A 16,764-nucleotide genomic window follows, 5' to 3' on the forward strand; every position below is an offset into this window, starting at 1 on the left:
ACCTGCTGGTCCTCACAGTTCTGGATTGTAAGAGCACTTCCTGATAACCCTCTTGTATTCTTATCTCTTTCCTTCCTGGGGAAACCAGCCTGTGGCAATTACCAATCTGAGAAGATGGTAGAGTAGAAACAAATAATCTTTTGGTTTTTAAAAATGAAGTGATGTGACTACATCCTAGTTTTGAAATTTTATTCTTTGGGTTTGCTGATAATATGGGCAGAAAGGCATGGTTAAGAATGTTGACAATAGGAACTATTAAAGTTTTGAAGCTGATTACGTAGCTAATGGAGAAACTACTCCCCCACCCTCTCCAGATCTGGAGGTTTTGTAAACAGCAAAACCTATGGGGAGATAGACACCAATGGACACCAATGTGAGTATTTTGGTGTCCAGAACTGACTTGAAAGCAGTGAAGTCGAGTTTAGAGCGAGAAAATAAGATTGAAAAGGACTCAAAAGAAATACACCAGAAGGCCAACAGTAATTGCTTATGAGCCATAGATCATCTGTGGCTAAGCTCTTTCTACTTTTCTCATTTCCTGAATATATTTTATTAAGAAAACAGGAGAGTGATTTCCTTGTTCTTAATGAAACTCAGGAAGAGCAAGGTTAATGTGTAGTATTTACTATTTCTTTAAAGATACTTTAGTAAGTATAGAAAACTATTCTAACATTAATATTGCTACATACTTCTATCATTGAGTCCACTGTTTATTATCAAGAATAAACTACCCCAATTAAATGACATATAAACAGGTAACAGAATATTTATTGAATGGATGAATTACATGAAGGACTTTGTTGAATAAAGGTCCTTGTACAAATTTTTCACTTGTACTAAACATGGAACTTTTAAATGGGTAATGTTTATATTCAATATCATTTTTAGAAGGTCTGCCCCTTTAAGATTACATCATGGTGTATGAAGCACTGGTGAGGTCGATGTCACCAGAAATTTTCATTGCACTGATTTCCTTGAGGTGCGTCATGCGATGATTGTACTGCAACAAGTGAGCATCATTGACTGCAACCTTGAAGTGGTCAGATTCCACCAGCACTTGTATCTGAAATGGCACACACACAAAACTGAGAAATGCCCACTAATTTCAAAACCAGCTGTCCTACACTCAGGGTGTCCACATTTTCATCTTTGTGATCATTTGTAGAACTGATTAAAGTCCAGGAAAAGTAACTTTACAGCAAAAAAAAAAATCTCCAGATTATTCAAAGATTTAAAAGCAAAATGACAACATTTTTAGGTTACACAGTTGAAGCAACAAAGGAAAAAATAACACCTACATAAATATGTGTCTACACAAAAAGCTTTTATATGGCCTAAACCACCTAAAAGTAAAAGTAAAAATAATCACTAAAGTCGTAACACAGCAAATATTATGAAGATGGGTAATAACCAGTTTAGCAAGAGTATGGAAAACATAGTCTTCCAGTAGTGCAGGTGGTGATCCCTACATGCTTTTGGAAGTAGCACTTAGGCAATATCTAAGTTTTAAACATGCATAGTTTTTAAAATTATTCTTCCAGAAAGCAAAGATTTATAAGAATAGTACAGTATGTCAGTATTTAGTAAAATACAAAAATTTTAGTATTTAGTAGTTACACATAAATAAAATATTTCCAGGTTTTATTTGTAATACTTCCAAACTTTCACCAGCAGGTACTGGTTGAATTACCATGTGTAAACAATGAAATAACAATGTTCTGACACTGAAAGGGGCACGCCAAACTTGGACTGTGTTCCCTATTTGTCTCTGCCCTCGAGATTCTAGTTTGGCTGCTTTATTGCCCACTTCACAGTCAGTCCTAATGCAGCTCTGTCAGCCAAATAAATGCTGGTGAAGCAGTGCTTAAAAACAGTTCACTGTACACCATAAAAAAGACTGGGAAGATTAAGTTGCAACCTTCAGAAGGTAAAAGATGGGGGGCTTTTTAGTTAATTTGAAAATCTATACATTACTTTTCATAAGCATGTATTTTAGAATTTAAAAATTTATGCTGTACACCTGAAACTAATACAATATTAAATAAGAACTAAGTCTCAATCCAAATGAGACTTTTTGCCTTTTTAAGACGCTATTTTTCTCATTTCCAGAAAAGCCTAAACTCAGGGTGGTAACAGGATGGGATCGGGGAGCATGCCACTCCTGGCCGTGTTCCAGCCTGCTGATCCTGGTCCTCTGGGATGGAGAGGAGCTGATTAGGTGTCCCAGGACAGCTGAGAAAAATCTCATTTCAGTGCCCTGCTGGGTAGTTCAGTTGGTTAGAGCATTGTACTGATACACCAAGGTTGCAGGTTCATATAAGAAGCAACCAATGAATGCATAAATCAGTGTAACAACAAATCGATGTTTCTCTCTCCTGTCTTCCTCTCTCTCTAAAATCAATTTTAAAAAAGAAAATTCACCCCAAGTGCATTGCGATTCTAGAGTGATTTCCCCATGAGCAATAGGGATGGGATTATCGATATAGAATAATAGATGAACTTACTTTGAATGGTTTACCACTTTCAAATGGGAAAACCGACTGTCTTTCTTCCCGTCCCCAGCTACTATTCAGCTTTGAATTGCAAACAATGACTCTCTTGTTGTTCTCATTGAAGCGTGGATTAAAGTGGAAGGCGACATCATTCCCTCTCTTGAAATCTAAAACAAGTCTGTTTAAACCGTAGACCAGAGTTAGAAAAATGAATCAAGTTGTGTATTTGTATCAAGTAAAGAACATAGGATATTCTAAAAGAGCAAATCATTTTATAAATACAGGAATTTTCTAAACAGAAAACCAACCAGAAAATGGGTTCAAACTGTACACTAGGCCAAGTATCCCATGTACTACTGAGCACCTAAAAGTCAGGGAGACTATTCTGGGCTCGAGTTGTTCTGCCTCGTTGTCTTTAACTACATCATTCTCTCCAGCTGTAATTCCCTCTTTACCCCTACTCCTCATGAAAACCCTTCAAGGTTTATGCTATTACAGCTGTTTCCTCTGTTTTTTCCCCCTTTTCCCACCTCCACCCAGCCCCAGCCTCGCCCCTCCCTCAGTCAATCGATATCCTTCTCTGTTATCATTGTCAAAGGGCAAAAATGTCCTCTGACTAGTCTAGTGTCCCCCCCCCCCCAGCAGCTGTTAGTCTGCTCTGTGTGTCTGTGCTTCTGTTTCTGGTTTCCTCATACAGGGTTGAGGCCACTTTGAGCACATGCAGTTCTTATGTTGCATGTAACAATAGTTGCCTCCTTCCTACCCAGCCAGGTTGCTTTTAATATCTACTGATGGCAAGCCAGTCACATAAACAAGAGATCAAATCCTGGCTCCCTCCTGTTAACCAACAACCTACTCCAGAAAGAAAGAATGAGATCACACAGTTAATATTCGGCATCTCGTCACTAAGTTCTAAAATCATGACAGCAAATGTGTTGAACGTTCCATGTGTGAAGTGGAACTTCTTGACCCCATTCCTTCTCCTCGGATGCTAATGCAAACATGAGTCCTCTGACTATTCAACTGCTGACCCTATCCCCCAGTTTCTCAAAGTATGAGCACTCATACCAGATGCAGCCGGTGCTCTTGATTTAAAGCAAAAGCTGCTCTTCCGACCTACTCACTAATTCCCTGGGAACTTGGATTCACCTGGTAATCAACCCAACCACAAATGTATTCCCAGGGAGGGACCAAAACAGTCAAATGGCAATCAAAATGGTATTTGACTAAATATCCAATGGCTGTATTTCCTCTTCAGGGAAAAGGAAGATATCGTCATCTCCCACCTTAAGCATCTTTTTTTCCTCCAATTCCTTACATAGAATTTGCAGGACCAAGCAACAGTCTTTTCAGTTTACCGGCACCTTAACCATTCCAACCTAAATCAGTTCGGATCTGCCACAGTCTCAGTCTACATCTCTAGTGTAAATGGAGCTCAAGTGTGCAGTTCGATACCCCTAAATAAAGGCAAAGATACCCGTGTGGTTCTGAGCCCTGGGTGTTGTCAGAGGGGGGGCAGATAGTAACAAACGGCATGCTGAACACAGAATAAGGTGTGCGGGGCTCTATGTTGTATTGGGAGGAAAGATGGATAAGAACATAGGGAATGTATGTTTTGCAAATTGCAGAGAGACAAGCTTTATTGTACAAGGAGTACCATTTAGAGAAGCTATATAAGCTCTATGGGAAGAAGAGTTGTCTTAGGGTGGTGACTATGGAGCAGACCCATAGCAGGCTGTCTAGAGCTTGGAGTGAATGGGCTATTCGAATGTAAAATGATCTGATCAGGCCAGTCTCCTAGTAATGGAGAAGGTGGCTCCTGTTGATTCACCCAGAGCAAGGTGACAGACATTCACAGAGGCTGTTTGTGTGTCTTTTATATACTGCCCATAAGACCCAGAGACACACTAATTAATGGAGGCAGGACTTTTAGTGGCACCACGAACTTCAGGGACAGGCATACTGGATGGCCTCAGGGTATCCTCAGACTGTTTGTATGACACAGAAGTATTATATAACCTGTGGCAACAACCAGAGCCTGGTGTCCCAGGGCAGCCAGAAACAGCACGGATTTTCCTAAAGTAGCTCAAAGTCTTGCTCCATCCTAACTCACCCCAATCAAACCAGTTCCCATGGCAAAGGTTGACTATTTTGGTGAAGTCTTCAACTTGTACAATCTTTTCAAACCTTTCAAGTAAATAGCAACCAGTCAGAAGACTGGGGTTCCCCATTCTGCCACTTATCATGTGTGACCAGGCCAATGGGAATCTGACTCTGCTGCACCCGGTGTGAGACAGCCAACGGCAGCCCAGCTCAAGAGCTCTGACACTGCACTGTGACCGCACAACCGCAGGGAGACTGGCCTGAGGACACAGAGGGATCACGTTCAAGCTCTCAGATCAACTCACCACTATGTCCAGTGGGATCTTTAGGTTCCGACCCTCATTTCTGATGGACATCTAAACTAAAGTGCATGCTTGGGTTTCTGGACACTATATGGTTCAGAGGGGGACAGATGGCCAAACGTGCCATTACAGACTCTACTTTCCTTTAATACTAAGAAGGTTTTCACTACCAGGAAGAATGAACAGAATGGGATTTTCTGCTCCTCCTCCTGGTCCTCACAATGTAGAACTCTGTTTTCTTTAGGTTCTGGAAGAAAAAGGGCAAGGGAAACCTTGTTCCTTTGGTGGGAATACACAGTGATTAACGGGATAATCCCATACGATGGGAAAGCCAAGACATTAAATGTGTGTAGTTTTAAAGATTCTATTAAACTTCAAGAGAGATCCGTTTTTATTCAAAAACCAGTGAGCGAACACGTTAGACTTCCACATTTTGCTCTGTACCTGTTTGCATTGGGCTTCACTGTGCCCAGAATTGTTATCAGCATGCGAGGCATGACTCCTCCAGGGAAAGCCAGGTCATATGGCACAGTCTAAGGATGACAAAACATGTGTATCAATAGTCATGTTTTCTTGGAGAAAGAAAAGTATGTTGCTGAAGTTCAGTGACTAGTAATACGTGTGAATAACACATAACTGTAATTTAAGCCATCTGTCCGACTCCCAGGCCACTGTGCCCAGGGCCTGGAGAGATAAGGTTCCTTACATGTAAAACTAAGAATCAAGAATGAAGCCATCAGTTAATTGGTGCCAAAGACAGAACACAGTCCTTCTTGGAGCATTGTAGCTCATTACTGGGGCCACCCCAGTCTATAATTCATTCACTTAAACTATATTTTGAAAGGGCTTAAGCTAGACCTTACAATCAACACTGACATTTTTGTGTCAGTCTTAGGACCCCTGTCACATAACATACTTCATCATGTCACATTCTTGGGCTTCTGGGTTCTTATGTGTTTTACTCAGCACCAGCAGAGTACTTAGTATGTAGCAGATACTCAATATTTGTGAAATGAACACCTTCCAGTTAATACATTTCCTAGTTCATTCCTCAAATACTTATGTTCAAGGTACTGTAAATATTCTCAAAGCTGCATCACTGGTGTCTTCTTTTTTTCATTCCCTCCCTGTGGTCAACTATCATCAGTCTTTTATCTCCAGCCCTGATCTGTACTAGTCCCATTCTGCCTCCTTCTGGATTTGCTCCATGCTGCAAATTCAACACGTACAAACTGCAATTGTTTCTCCTCCCCCCTTCCCAGTCCGTCCCCTTCCTGAGTTCCCTGTTTGGAGTGCCCCTTGGCTGGTGCCCTAGTTTGTCCTGTCTTGAAAAGCCAGTCATCTCTTGACTCCTAAGACTTAACCAGCAGAGTCTGGGGTTCTTCCTCTGCAATCCCTCTCCCATCTGCTCCCATGTCCCCCTCTACCTGCCGGTGACTAACTGTCAGTGGGCAGGCCCTGCCCAATGCCACCCCCACTCCCGACACTTTCTCTGCGCTTTCCTCTGAGCCGACCTAAAAGCAGGTCAGATGCTGCCCGTGCCACCTTCTGCGTGGTCCTGACCGGGTCGGACCCCAAGCTGCCACTGAACTCCTTCCTCGGAGCTGTTTATTCCCAGCTGGAGCAGAAGTCCAGAAGGGAAGGGCCTGTGTCTGAGACGTATCTGAGCCCTGCAGCATTAAGGTTTCACACTTAGAATGTACTCACTAAAATGTGTTTTAATATAAATGAAAATTCAATCCTTACATTACAAAATTATCTTTATAAGGTTTGTTGAAACTAGAGTGATTACCTTGGTTCCCCCGCATGTTCTCCCTATGATCATGAGCTGTATGACTGTCCTGCCCATTTCCTCATGTGTAAAATGGGAATACCTTACAGGGTGGGTGTGGGGTCAGATGAGATCATCCATGGAGAAGCACACTACTGGCACATTACTTACTCAGTGTTTATTCATAACAAAAACTTTCCCATTACTATGCTCTTAACATGATTTATAGCATAAAGCTGCTTTACAGACGGCTTCAGATTTTGGGTTAGTGTCTCTTCATGACAACACTATACATACTAAGCTCAATAACTATTTCTTCTGTTAGACCAACACACAACACTTCTGGTCTTTGAAAAGTGGCTCTAAGCAGTAAGGTTAAAGCTTCAGGTCTCCCTGAGGCCCTTTGAAGGTCAGTGCCCAGAACAAGTTCCCAACCAGAGCACTGCAAAGTGATAGCACTGCAGTCCCAGAAAATTGCTGCATTCTTCCTTAGCTCTGTCCTTGTCATGGTCAAGTACATGAAATGACTAATGCTATCTTACCAGTGGTCCCATAGGGACACCAGTGGGGCCGGCACCAGGGTATGCCCCATGCCCACTTGGTTGTCCAGGGTAGGCTCCTGGTGCAGTTGGTCCAGGATAAGCAGGTCCTGTAAAACCAGGGTAGGCGCCGCCAGGAGGTGCCTGTCCAGGGTAGGCGCCACCAGGAGGTGCCTGTCCGGGGTAGGCGCCGCCAGGAGGTGCCTGTCCGGGGTAGGCGCCGCCAGGAGGTGCCTGTCCGGGGTAGGCGCCGCCAGGAGGTGCCTGTCCGGGGTAGGTGCCGCCAGGAGGTGCCTGTCCGGGGTAGGCCCCAGGATAGGAAGCCCCTGGGTAGCCCCCTGCCCCAGCAGGCTGGTTTCCCCATTGACCAGGCCATCCTTGAGGGTTGGGGTTCCCAGACCCAGAAAGGGCATCATTAAGCTGGAAAGAAAGATATAAACAATTACTGGATGACAAACATTCACAGACAGGAAAACAGGAATATGAGATCTAAGACATAGAGGGATATGGGGAAGGTATGAAATTTTTATCAATAAATTCTTTCCATCTATTAAATAGTTTTGTGTTCCAAAGGCTGAAATTAGACTTTGGGATTATGTGTGCTTTATCAGTATGTCTTCCATCACCTCATATTGTGGAGGGTTGCATTTTCATAATTTGTTAAACTCAGAGCTGAGTTTTACCCTCTATGCAAAAGCACATATTTTCTAACTGACCTGAGAAAAACAATCACAAACATCGGGAGGCTTGGGCTGTATCACAGTTCCCATTGCTCAGCTCATTTCTCAGCTCCTGGCCCACAGAAGCCACCTGCTACTGTCCCCGGCCTTTTGCTAAAGGAGTCATTTTTAGTGAGTCCCAGGCCTTTCTCTGCCTGACTTTCTTTCCAAATCTGTTGCTGGAAAAACAAGACTCCAGCCCACAAGCCCTCATTGGACAGGTGAGGCCAGAGCGCACGTGGTCTGAGAGTTAGAAGAGAAAGTCTGGTGTTAAAAACAAAACTCCCCACCTACGTGAACTTAGAATGTAAGAAAACAGACATAAAACACTTACCGAAAAACTGTCTGCCATTTTCCTGAGAGGAGAAAAAAAAAAGATGATAGGTTATGATTTAATCTGAAGATTTCATGAGTTCCCATTTAAATGTAAGGTCAAAAATAGTTCATTGTGTAGTTCTAGTCAGTTTATAGGCATTCTTCTAGTACAAGCCAATCTATTTCCAAAATATGTTCAAATCAATCTATTTCCAAAATATGTTCAAATCAATAGTGTGGAACCACAAAAACACCTCATGAAAGCGGGGAGATGCACTCCAGGATTATCAAACCCTACTGAACCCATAACTTGAAACTCTAATACACTAGCCTGTGTTCCCAGTCCTGGGAATCCTGGGAATAACAGGCCATACAATGCAGGAGAGAGAAGACTGAAGAAGACAGTGTCCTGTCCCTTTCCTGGGTAACAAACGTACAGTCCTGGTCTACCTTTGGTCTTCCTTCACCTCCCTTCCTGTGGTCTTTCCCCACCACCTCTTACGAAGGGTTCTGCATATTGACACAGACCACACTCTTTCTCCCACCCCATTTTCACTGACACCCCATGGCCTTCTCTGGGTTTTAGTGGGAAAGCAGAGTTTATTGATTCCTATTGAGATCTGAAGGACAATGCCCCTCAGACATAGTTGTTGCCGATTATTTATTCCTTCTCGGGCACACACTTCCGCCTGCCCTGCAGAGGCACAGTGCGGGGTCCTGTCTGGGATGAAGATGGATAGGCCAAGATCTGGATGGTCAAAGGATCCACGGCCCAGCTGTGAGTCAGACTGTGTGCTACGGGAAGTCACAACCACAGCAACCACTTTTAAGAGGGGAGGCGTGGTTTGAGCTACTAAACCTGGAAAGAGGTGGGCTGGATGTGGAGCAACAAGGAAGAAAGGCAAGCACAAAGTGCTTGCTTTTTAAAAAGATACTTGTTATTCCAAATGAAATCTTTGGCAGTATAATGAATCAAAGTTAGGAAAAAAAAAAGTTAGGCAATGTGGAGGAAAATATTTTGGGGTAGAGCAAAGAGGGACTGCCTAGCCAAAAGCTGCCCCAAGGGATGGCCCGGAGACTGCATTCCAGCTCTCTCGGGCTCCACCTGCTGGCCGCTGGGGATGTGTGATGGCTCCTCCCGGGCAGCCACCCCAGCCCGGAGGGGAGGGGGGAGGGGGGAGGGGGAGGGGGGAGGGGGGACGGCTACTGCAGCTGAGGCCGGGGTGAGTTTTCTCGGGTCGGGATTACCTGTGCTACAGCCAGAATTACCTGGACTTTATATTCTCAGAATCTCATTTTCCTTGAGTGGCCCACTTGTGATATTTACTCAATTATTTTAATAAATGATATTGCCCCCAAGAGATCCAACCAATGGTGACTACTCGATAGGTCCTAACTATGCCAAATACTAGATTTTTTGGTAAAAACTCAGACAGAACTTCTTGTGCACCTCATTCACACACACAGATATATGTTTTTGTGTGTGTTTTTTGGGGTTTTTTTTGCACACCTCCTTTAATCTGGGCATTCCCAAACATATTTGGAAACAGGTGGTCACCGTGGCCATCTTCCGAGGTGGGACACCAAGGGCAATTTGACTGGAAAGTCACAGTGTCTCTCCCAGGGTTTACAGTCATTGAATTTCCTGTAGTAGTTCACATGTTAAAGCCAAAGTTGGGAGCTTTTCTGCCTGTGCTTCCTTCTCCAAAAGGCTGACACTGCCTAAAAGACTGTGCTGCTCCTGCAGGGGGAGCTTGAGAGAAGAGTTGTTACAGAAAAGGAGAAGAAAGGACACTTCTTAAGTCAAGAAAATAAAGCCTCTCATTTTGGATACTAGTAGAAAACAATCTTGAACTACACGGTGGGCAGAGAGCTCAGGTCCTTTGACTACATAAACTCCTCTTCCTCTCCTGGACAACACACCACAGGCCCAAAGTGAATGTATATGTGTTTTCACTTCTTTTAAATATTCTCATTGTGTACACTTGACAGTTCAGGTCAGACACTTTTTTTTGGGGGGGGGCTCCCCTGTGCATTGTAGGATGTTGAGCAGCATCCCTGGCTTCAATGCACAGCCGGCGGCACCCCTGCCCCTCATCAATTGTGACAACAAAAAATGTCTCCAGACGTTGCCAAATATCACTAGGGGAACTGGGGAAAAGGCAAAATCTGCCTGGTTGAGAACCACTGGTCTAGGCTAAGTAGCATGTGTATCTTTACATACATGTACTTACACATAAAAAACAAGGTAGTTTCAATGGTTAAAGCTAGTAAATCTGTGCCATTGGCCTCATGAAGTGTTTATTATCATAACTCCAAACCCGGATGGGTTTAAAGGCTGATTACAACCAGAAACTCACATAAAGACGGTATTTCCAAAATTTAACATTCATTTTTTCCACAGTCTCTGCTCAAGCATTTTCAGTTTATTTTCCAACACAACCAAAACGGTTTGAGTAACAGCAGATTTCACTTTACCTCCACGGTGCTTTGCATAATGCCTCAGATGACAGTCTGGGCGGTGTTGTGACGCATTAGACAAGCGCATCAGAATAATTACACCCTGCATTGGTGTGGTGCTTTGCAGTTTACAAAGCACTTTCACATACTTTACCTATTTTGATTCTGATAAGAATCTTATGAGGCCGACAGGGAAAAGTTCATCTTCCCACTTTAGAGGTGAGGAAACTGAGGCTCCGAGGGTAACGTGGTGGCCCTAAGTCATTCTGTCATTAGCAGGCCAAGGACCAGGGTCTGAGCAACCTGATTCCAAACTCAGGCTAATTTTACACAAATACAGAACCTCATATTTTGAAATGTTAAAGGATAATCCTTTGAAAGTAGTAGTTACTTCATTTAGAAATGATCTAGCTTTTTTCATTCAGATCTACAAAACATGCTGAAGTTGTAAACAAATTTAAAAAGAGATCATGTTTTTGTTGGAAAACTAGCTGGGTGACTCAGTGAACAGTGATATTGAACACAAGAATGCCATTTTGCACAGTCACTTGCTAATTATAAACACATTTAAACCAATAATGTGTACTTTCCAAATATGTGCTCTTTTTATATTTTCTCAGCTCCTAACCATCAGCTCTCTTTTTTGAAAAGGGGTATAACCAATGCTCTTTTGAAATCAAGGTTAGCAACTTTAGAATTAAAAAAAAGAAAAACACCCACACAAAACAAAGATAACAACAAAAAATCTATTTAGATAAATACCTTCCTTACTTGCCTGGAAAATATGTTTTATTTATTTATTTTTTAAAGATGATAGTTTACATAGAGACAATCAGATGTGAAAAAACCTTCCCATGCTACAAAATCTATACCTATGTGAACTCCATTCTGGCATTCCAGAATTGGAAAAGAAAAATTACGTTGAAGACAAACAAAAAGATACGGGCAACACTACCTGACTCTTCCCATTTGGAAAAACCTACAAGAAGTAGTTCAGTTTGCTTTGGAATAAGGAATTTAAACAGGAGTCTGAAGGTTGAGCATTTTAATCATCTGTTAATTGTAGCTCTACCCTTTAATAAAAAGCCATATCCACACTACTATGTTATTCTAGGATCACCTAGCAATTAATCCAGTAGCTGGGGCTCTCAGGAGCACCTCTGAAATTTCTGCACACAAAAGGCCCAGACCTTTACACAAGCCATAAGGGAAGTAGATGGTGAAGGATTTCCTGAGAACCCCCAGGCCCTGCCCACACTCCTCTTTAAAGAACACCCGCAGGGGAGGCGGTCTACTTCCTGCTCTTGCTCAGACGCAGAGCAGGGGCTTGGGGAAAGCCTGCTTCCAAAGCCAAATCAGTGAGAATGAGTTGGAATGAGGGAAACTGGTCCTTTAGTAGGATTTTTCTCATCATAGATCCTCTACATCAGGGAAGGTAAAGTTACTTTGTGCCTCTTGGTTACTGATTTTTTTTCCCCTATGGAAAACCTGAACATCAGTCAAGACAGAACACATGATACTTCACAGCAAACTGTAAGGCTACAGCAAGCTCGATCCTGGCAGGCTTACCACTCAGAATTTAATGAGAAGAACCAGTTCAGGCACCTGACAGGTTGTTTGTTACCTTGCTGTCCTCAGTGGGAGTCTGTGTCCCAAACCATCACAAGAAAGAGAGGCTATATTTTGGATCTCACAGTGGATCTCACAGTCATTCAGGGACCATCATCGAATGTCTGTCTCCCCAGAATATGGAGTGAGTGCTGCTTCTAGGTGTGACCCCTCCACCAACATCATGGATTCAGAAAGCAGCCCCAGCCTCCCAAAGGTCAAGGGCAAAGCACAACCATCGAAGGACCGAGAAACTCTGCTCAAGGGATTCAAAGTCAATGTCTGAAAAGGAGACCATTGTGGAAAAATACATTTTTATTGCATAATTTTAACTTTTATGGAAACAGAATTTTCTCGTATGAAAGTTAAATATAAACTTGAGGCAAATGAGTCAGAATTTTGGAATTTGGTGAGAATTTTTTCTTATGCTCTGTGCCCAAGTGGTCAACTTTTATTGCTATCATTTTTTTTTTTTTTTTTTTTCAGAATTAACTGAGCCTGCTTTCCATTTCTTTCCCAGAACACTGGGAACGGGCTGGGTCCCTGAGGTCCAACGGTCCTCGTGGTCCAGCAACCCAACCCGCAGGAGTCACCTTACAGATATTCCACAGTATCTGGAACGGGAATGGCTGACTTCGGGGGTTGGCCTGAAACCCAAGTAACAGCCTCAGCCTATATGTCCCCGATTCCCTGGTACTGAGCGCCTAATCCTAAAAGTGCATGCATTTCAGTGTTTTCATCTGCATAGCTGAGAACTCAGAATAATCCTCACACGTGTTTGTGACACGCGCACACCCCGACTCACACCCGGACCCGCATTTTGCCGCCCTCGGCCGCCACCCTCCATCCTCAGCACAGATCTGACCTCGTTAACGCTCACATTGCCAATCTGATCAGGGATGAGTCTATGATTTGCAAAAGCTTAGAGTTCTCGGTCTTTGCCAAGCCGGGCACATGACCACTCAGGCCCTGGGACCCGACCGTTTTCTGTGGAATCAGCATCCAGAGAGGAGCTGCACTCCTGCTGCTGCGGTTGACAGACGAACTCATTCGCACCCCACAGCAAGATCGAGCCGCGGGGCAGCCGAGTCCCGGGTCCCAGGGGCCGCGGTGCGAGTCCCCGGGCAGCACGCCCGGCCTGCCGGGGTCGGGGACCCGGCTCCTGAGACCGAGCTGGGCGCGCCCCTCCGCCACCCTCTCGCAGGGAAACCCGGCTGGTTCCGAGGTGGCCCTGCGGCCGCAGGGCGGGGCGCGCGGCTCAGCCTCCCGCGTCCTGTGCCCACGCCCGGCGTCCGCGGACACACCCGTCCGCCCCGAGGAGGCGCGGACGTGAGTTGAGTGGGGCGCCGCTAACTGCCCCCGAGTCCGACCTCTCCAGGGGTCGCAGACCACGGACCCTTGCCCGGAGGGTGCCCACCGCTCCCCTCGGGGCTCCCCGGTGGTCCGGGCCCGCCGCCCGCAGCCCGGCGCCCCGGGAAGCCGAGCCCCTCGCCAGGCACCCGCCCGAGCTCTGCAAAGTGGGCCGCGCGGGCGTCCTCGCCCCCGCCCGGCCGGGGTCCGGTCCCGGGCGCCCGCCACACTCACCACACGCCTGGGCGCTCGCTCGCTCGCTCCGGGTGTGGCCGCTGAGGTCGTTCTGTCCCGGACCGGGCTGCGGGGCAGCGTCTCAAATACACCGGTCCGCCCGCCCCGCCTCCGCCGGGCGTGGCCGCCCCGCCCGCCCGGCCTCTCCCGCGGAACAGGCGGCGCGGGCCCCGGGCCGTCGCGAGCAGAGGGACCCTCCGGACGCGGGTGGGACCCCGAAGCGCGGCCGCTTCCTCAGCCGCGGGTGCCGCGTTCACTCTTCACCTGAGACGCAGGGAGGGCGAGCCCGCGAAGCCTGGAGCTCGTGCTTCTTCAGGGAGTTTTGCTCGCTTGGCCGGTGTTTACTTATTTTCTGCCTGAATTGCAGGCACTCTCATCCCGTCTGCGTTTACTGAACTTAGCCCCTCTCTCAGCATCAGAGGCTTCCCAAGAACTGCACGGTGACTTGCGGGAAGGGACCCTGGTTTTGAGATGCCCAGTGAGTCGCCCCCGCGTTCTTGGCTCCTGCAACTGTGATGCGGACACGCACCTCGCAGACTGAGCTCCATTGTCTTGCGATTCGCTCCTCACTGCATCCTCAGCATCCACCCGGTGTGGTATGTAGTAGGTTCTCAGAAAATATTTGCTTCGTGAACGAAGGAATGAAATAATGAATCACTTCCTAGAAAATCCGTTTTCCCAAAGATTGGGGAGAGCCCTGATGCAGGAGGGAACAATTAAATACAAAAGTACTTTTGGTAAAAACAGGGGTAGGACACAGCTGCCCCTCTAGAAAAGGCTGTCACATCAAACATCGATTATTGCAAGAGAGATTGCATTTAGTACTTGAAAACATTTAATGGAGAATAGCTGAGTGAAATGATTAAGAATGTCCAAGATGGATTTTTTTTAAGTTCAGACAATTAACTTGAAGTGAATTAAAGACTTTAATGCAAGACTGAAAACATAAACTACTTAGAAGAAAACAGAGGGGAAAGCTCCTCCCTAAACTCAGAATGTCTTGCACACCTCACTCCCTTTCCCTCTCTGCATCTCTGGTGCATGTGGGGTCTCTGACTCTTCCGGGCTGGGGGTTTCCCTACCGCCCATATTTGGCGGCCTGTGACCTCCGGCTTTTCCCCAAACTAAAACGGCCTTTGAAAGGAAAGAAATTTCAGACCATCTATGAGATTCAGGAAAATATGACAGGGCAGCTGATGGTGATGGGGAGAATCATGTGAGGACACAAGGTGCCTGCATTGAAGGGAACTGAGGCATCACTGTCCCATGTACGATGTTTCTTGTATCTTATATCTTCCTCGAGAAATGGCCCCTTTTCAATATTACGTGGCTGGACACTTTCTGGACAGACCTCGTATTTTCTCATCTCCTTCGAGTCTTGGCTCAAATGTCACCTTCTCCATGAGTGTACTATGTTACCACCCTGTTTAAAATTGCAGGTCCAACCTTCCCAGTCCCTCATGCTGTTGAGCTCCAGCATTTATCAATTTCCAGCATGGTGTTAACATGACTTATTTCTTATGTCACTGTTTATTGTTGGTTCCCCCTACTTTTCTTCTACTCCCCTCTCTGACCACAAAGTTCTTTGCTGTGTTATTCTCTGATGGATCCAAGTGGTACCTGGTAGGCATTCAGTATTTGCTAAATGAATAAATTCATGTAGTGTGGGAACTGGAGACAAATCCTGTGGCTGTTTCATCTTATCATTTTCAATATTTTTCTTTCTAGTTAACTACTTAATGCCCCTTAAAAGTGATTTTAAAAATTAAGAGTAAAGAATTCAATAAATGGGCTACTATGTTTGTAAAATACAGAGAAAAAAATTTTAGAACCACATCAAAATTACAACTAAAATATAGAACAACCAGCACTCAGAACCATCAGAAATCAAATTGAATGGAAGTCTGACAACTATGGAGTTAAAGAAACCACATCCATCCAGACTGGTAGGAGGGTGCAGATGCAGAAAGGGCTGGTTCCACACCCACACGTGGTGGATAAAAATCCAGGAGGAATATCTTGGGAGCAAGGAGTCCCAGACCCACACCAGGCCCTCCAGCCCAGGGTGCCAGTGCCTGGAAGATAAGTCCCCACAACTTCTGGCTGCAAAAGCAGCAGGGATTGAGTTGGTGGATGAAACCTCTGGATCCCCAAGCAGTTCCTTTTAAAGATCCTACACACAGACTCACCTACTCAAACTCACTCCCTCTGAGCTTGATCACCACAGTAGCAGCTTGAAAGTTACCAGTGATATACAGGGAGGAACTGAAGTGTCTACAATCCGGGCAAAAAGAGGTCATTGTTCCTTTGCTGAGCCCTCTGCCCACAGAGCAGGTAGGCTGGTACCATACCTGAGACTCCATCAACCTGGCTAACACTGTTTGACCTGCCTTGGACATCCCCAGAGGCTCTGCCTCACCCACCCAGCAGGCCCACCCAAGCTGCTTTTCTATGTGAACGGCTGGTCTTGGCTCCTGCTGCACAACTTTCCAAATCCTACCAAACAAGCCACAGCTGGCCTCAGAGAGCCCCAGGCCCAGCACTAGGAGCAGCCAGCCTAGATTCGCTGCTTGGCTTTGCCTGGGAAAAACTCAGTACACGTAGCACCCATCTCAGATTGCTTTATAGCTCAGGCAGGGTGGCTCTGGTCAAAACAAAAGTGGGGGCTGAGCTTGGCCTGCACCACCTGGGAAACTCCAGAGACAGTGTACTCAGTGGACAGCTACAGACCATATCAGAGCACCACCACCCTGCCCCTGCACAGCTGATCCTCCACAGAGGGCAAAGAGTGGTGCCTATTTCATGCCCATGAAATAGGTGGTAAGTGGTCACAACCAGTCCTTGCAGCTGACTGACCTGGGTAAATCCCTC

The 16,764-nt window shown here is 45.5% G+C and overlaps 1 protein-coding gene across 1 annotated transcript; it reads right to left on the bottom strand.

Moving 5' to 3' along the window:
- Positions 1-741: 741 nt before the first annotated feature.
- LGALS3 (galectin 3) lies at positions 742-13,995 on the bottom strand. The gene is made up of 6 exons (XM_053670077.1): positions 13,894-13,995; positions 8,261-8,282; positions 7,211-7,627; positions 5,342-5,430; positions 2,505-2,670; positions 742-1,063 (listed from the first exon to the last, which is right to left on the bottom strand). Exons 2-6 carry the CDS (start codon positions 8,276-8,278, stop codon positions 908-910), a joined length of 846 nt encoding a protein of 281 aa, XP_053526052.1. The 5' UTR covers positions 8,279-8,282; positions 13,894-13,995; the 3' UTR covers positions 742-907.
- Positions 13,996-16,764: the final 2,769 nt, after the last annotated feature.

Source organism: Artibeus jamaicensis, unplaced genomic scaffold (assembly GCF_021234435.1).
Source record: "Artibeus jamaicensis isolate MK-2021 breed Jamaican fruit bat unplaced genomic scaffold, CSHL_Jam_final contig_548, whole genome shotgun sequence".
NCBI lineage: Eukaryota > Metazoa > Chordata > Mammalia > Chiroptera > Phyllostomidae > Artibeus > Artibeus jamaicensis.

Bases quoted from the DNA above. Each gene is read 5' to 3' on its own strand.
- LGALS3 (XM_053670077.1), bottom strand. The intron at 2,671-5,341 runs GTACAGAGCAAA...CGGTTTAAACAG, and splicing joins GTGAAGCCCAATGCAAACAG to ACTTGTTTTAGATTTCAAGA. The intron at 1,064-2,504 runs GTAAGTTCATCT...GTGCCATTTCAG, and splicing joins AAAGTGGTAAACCATTCAAA to ATACAAGTGCTGGTGGAATC.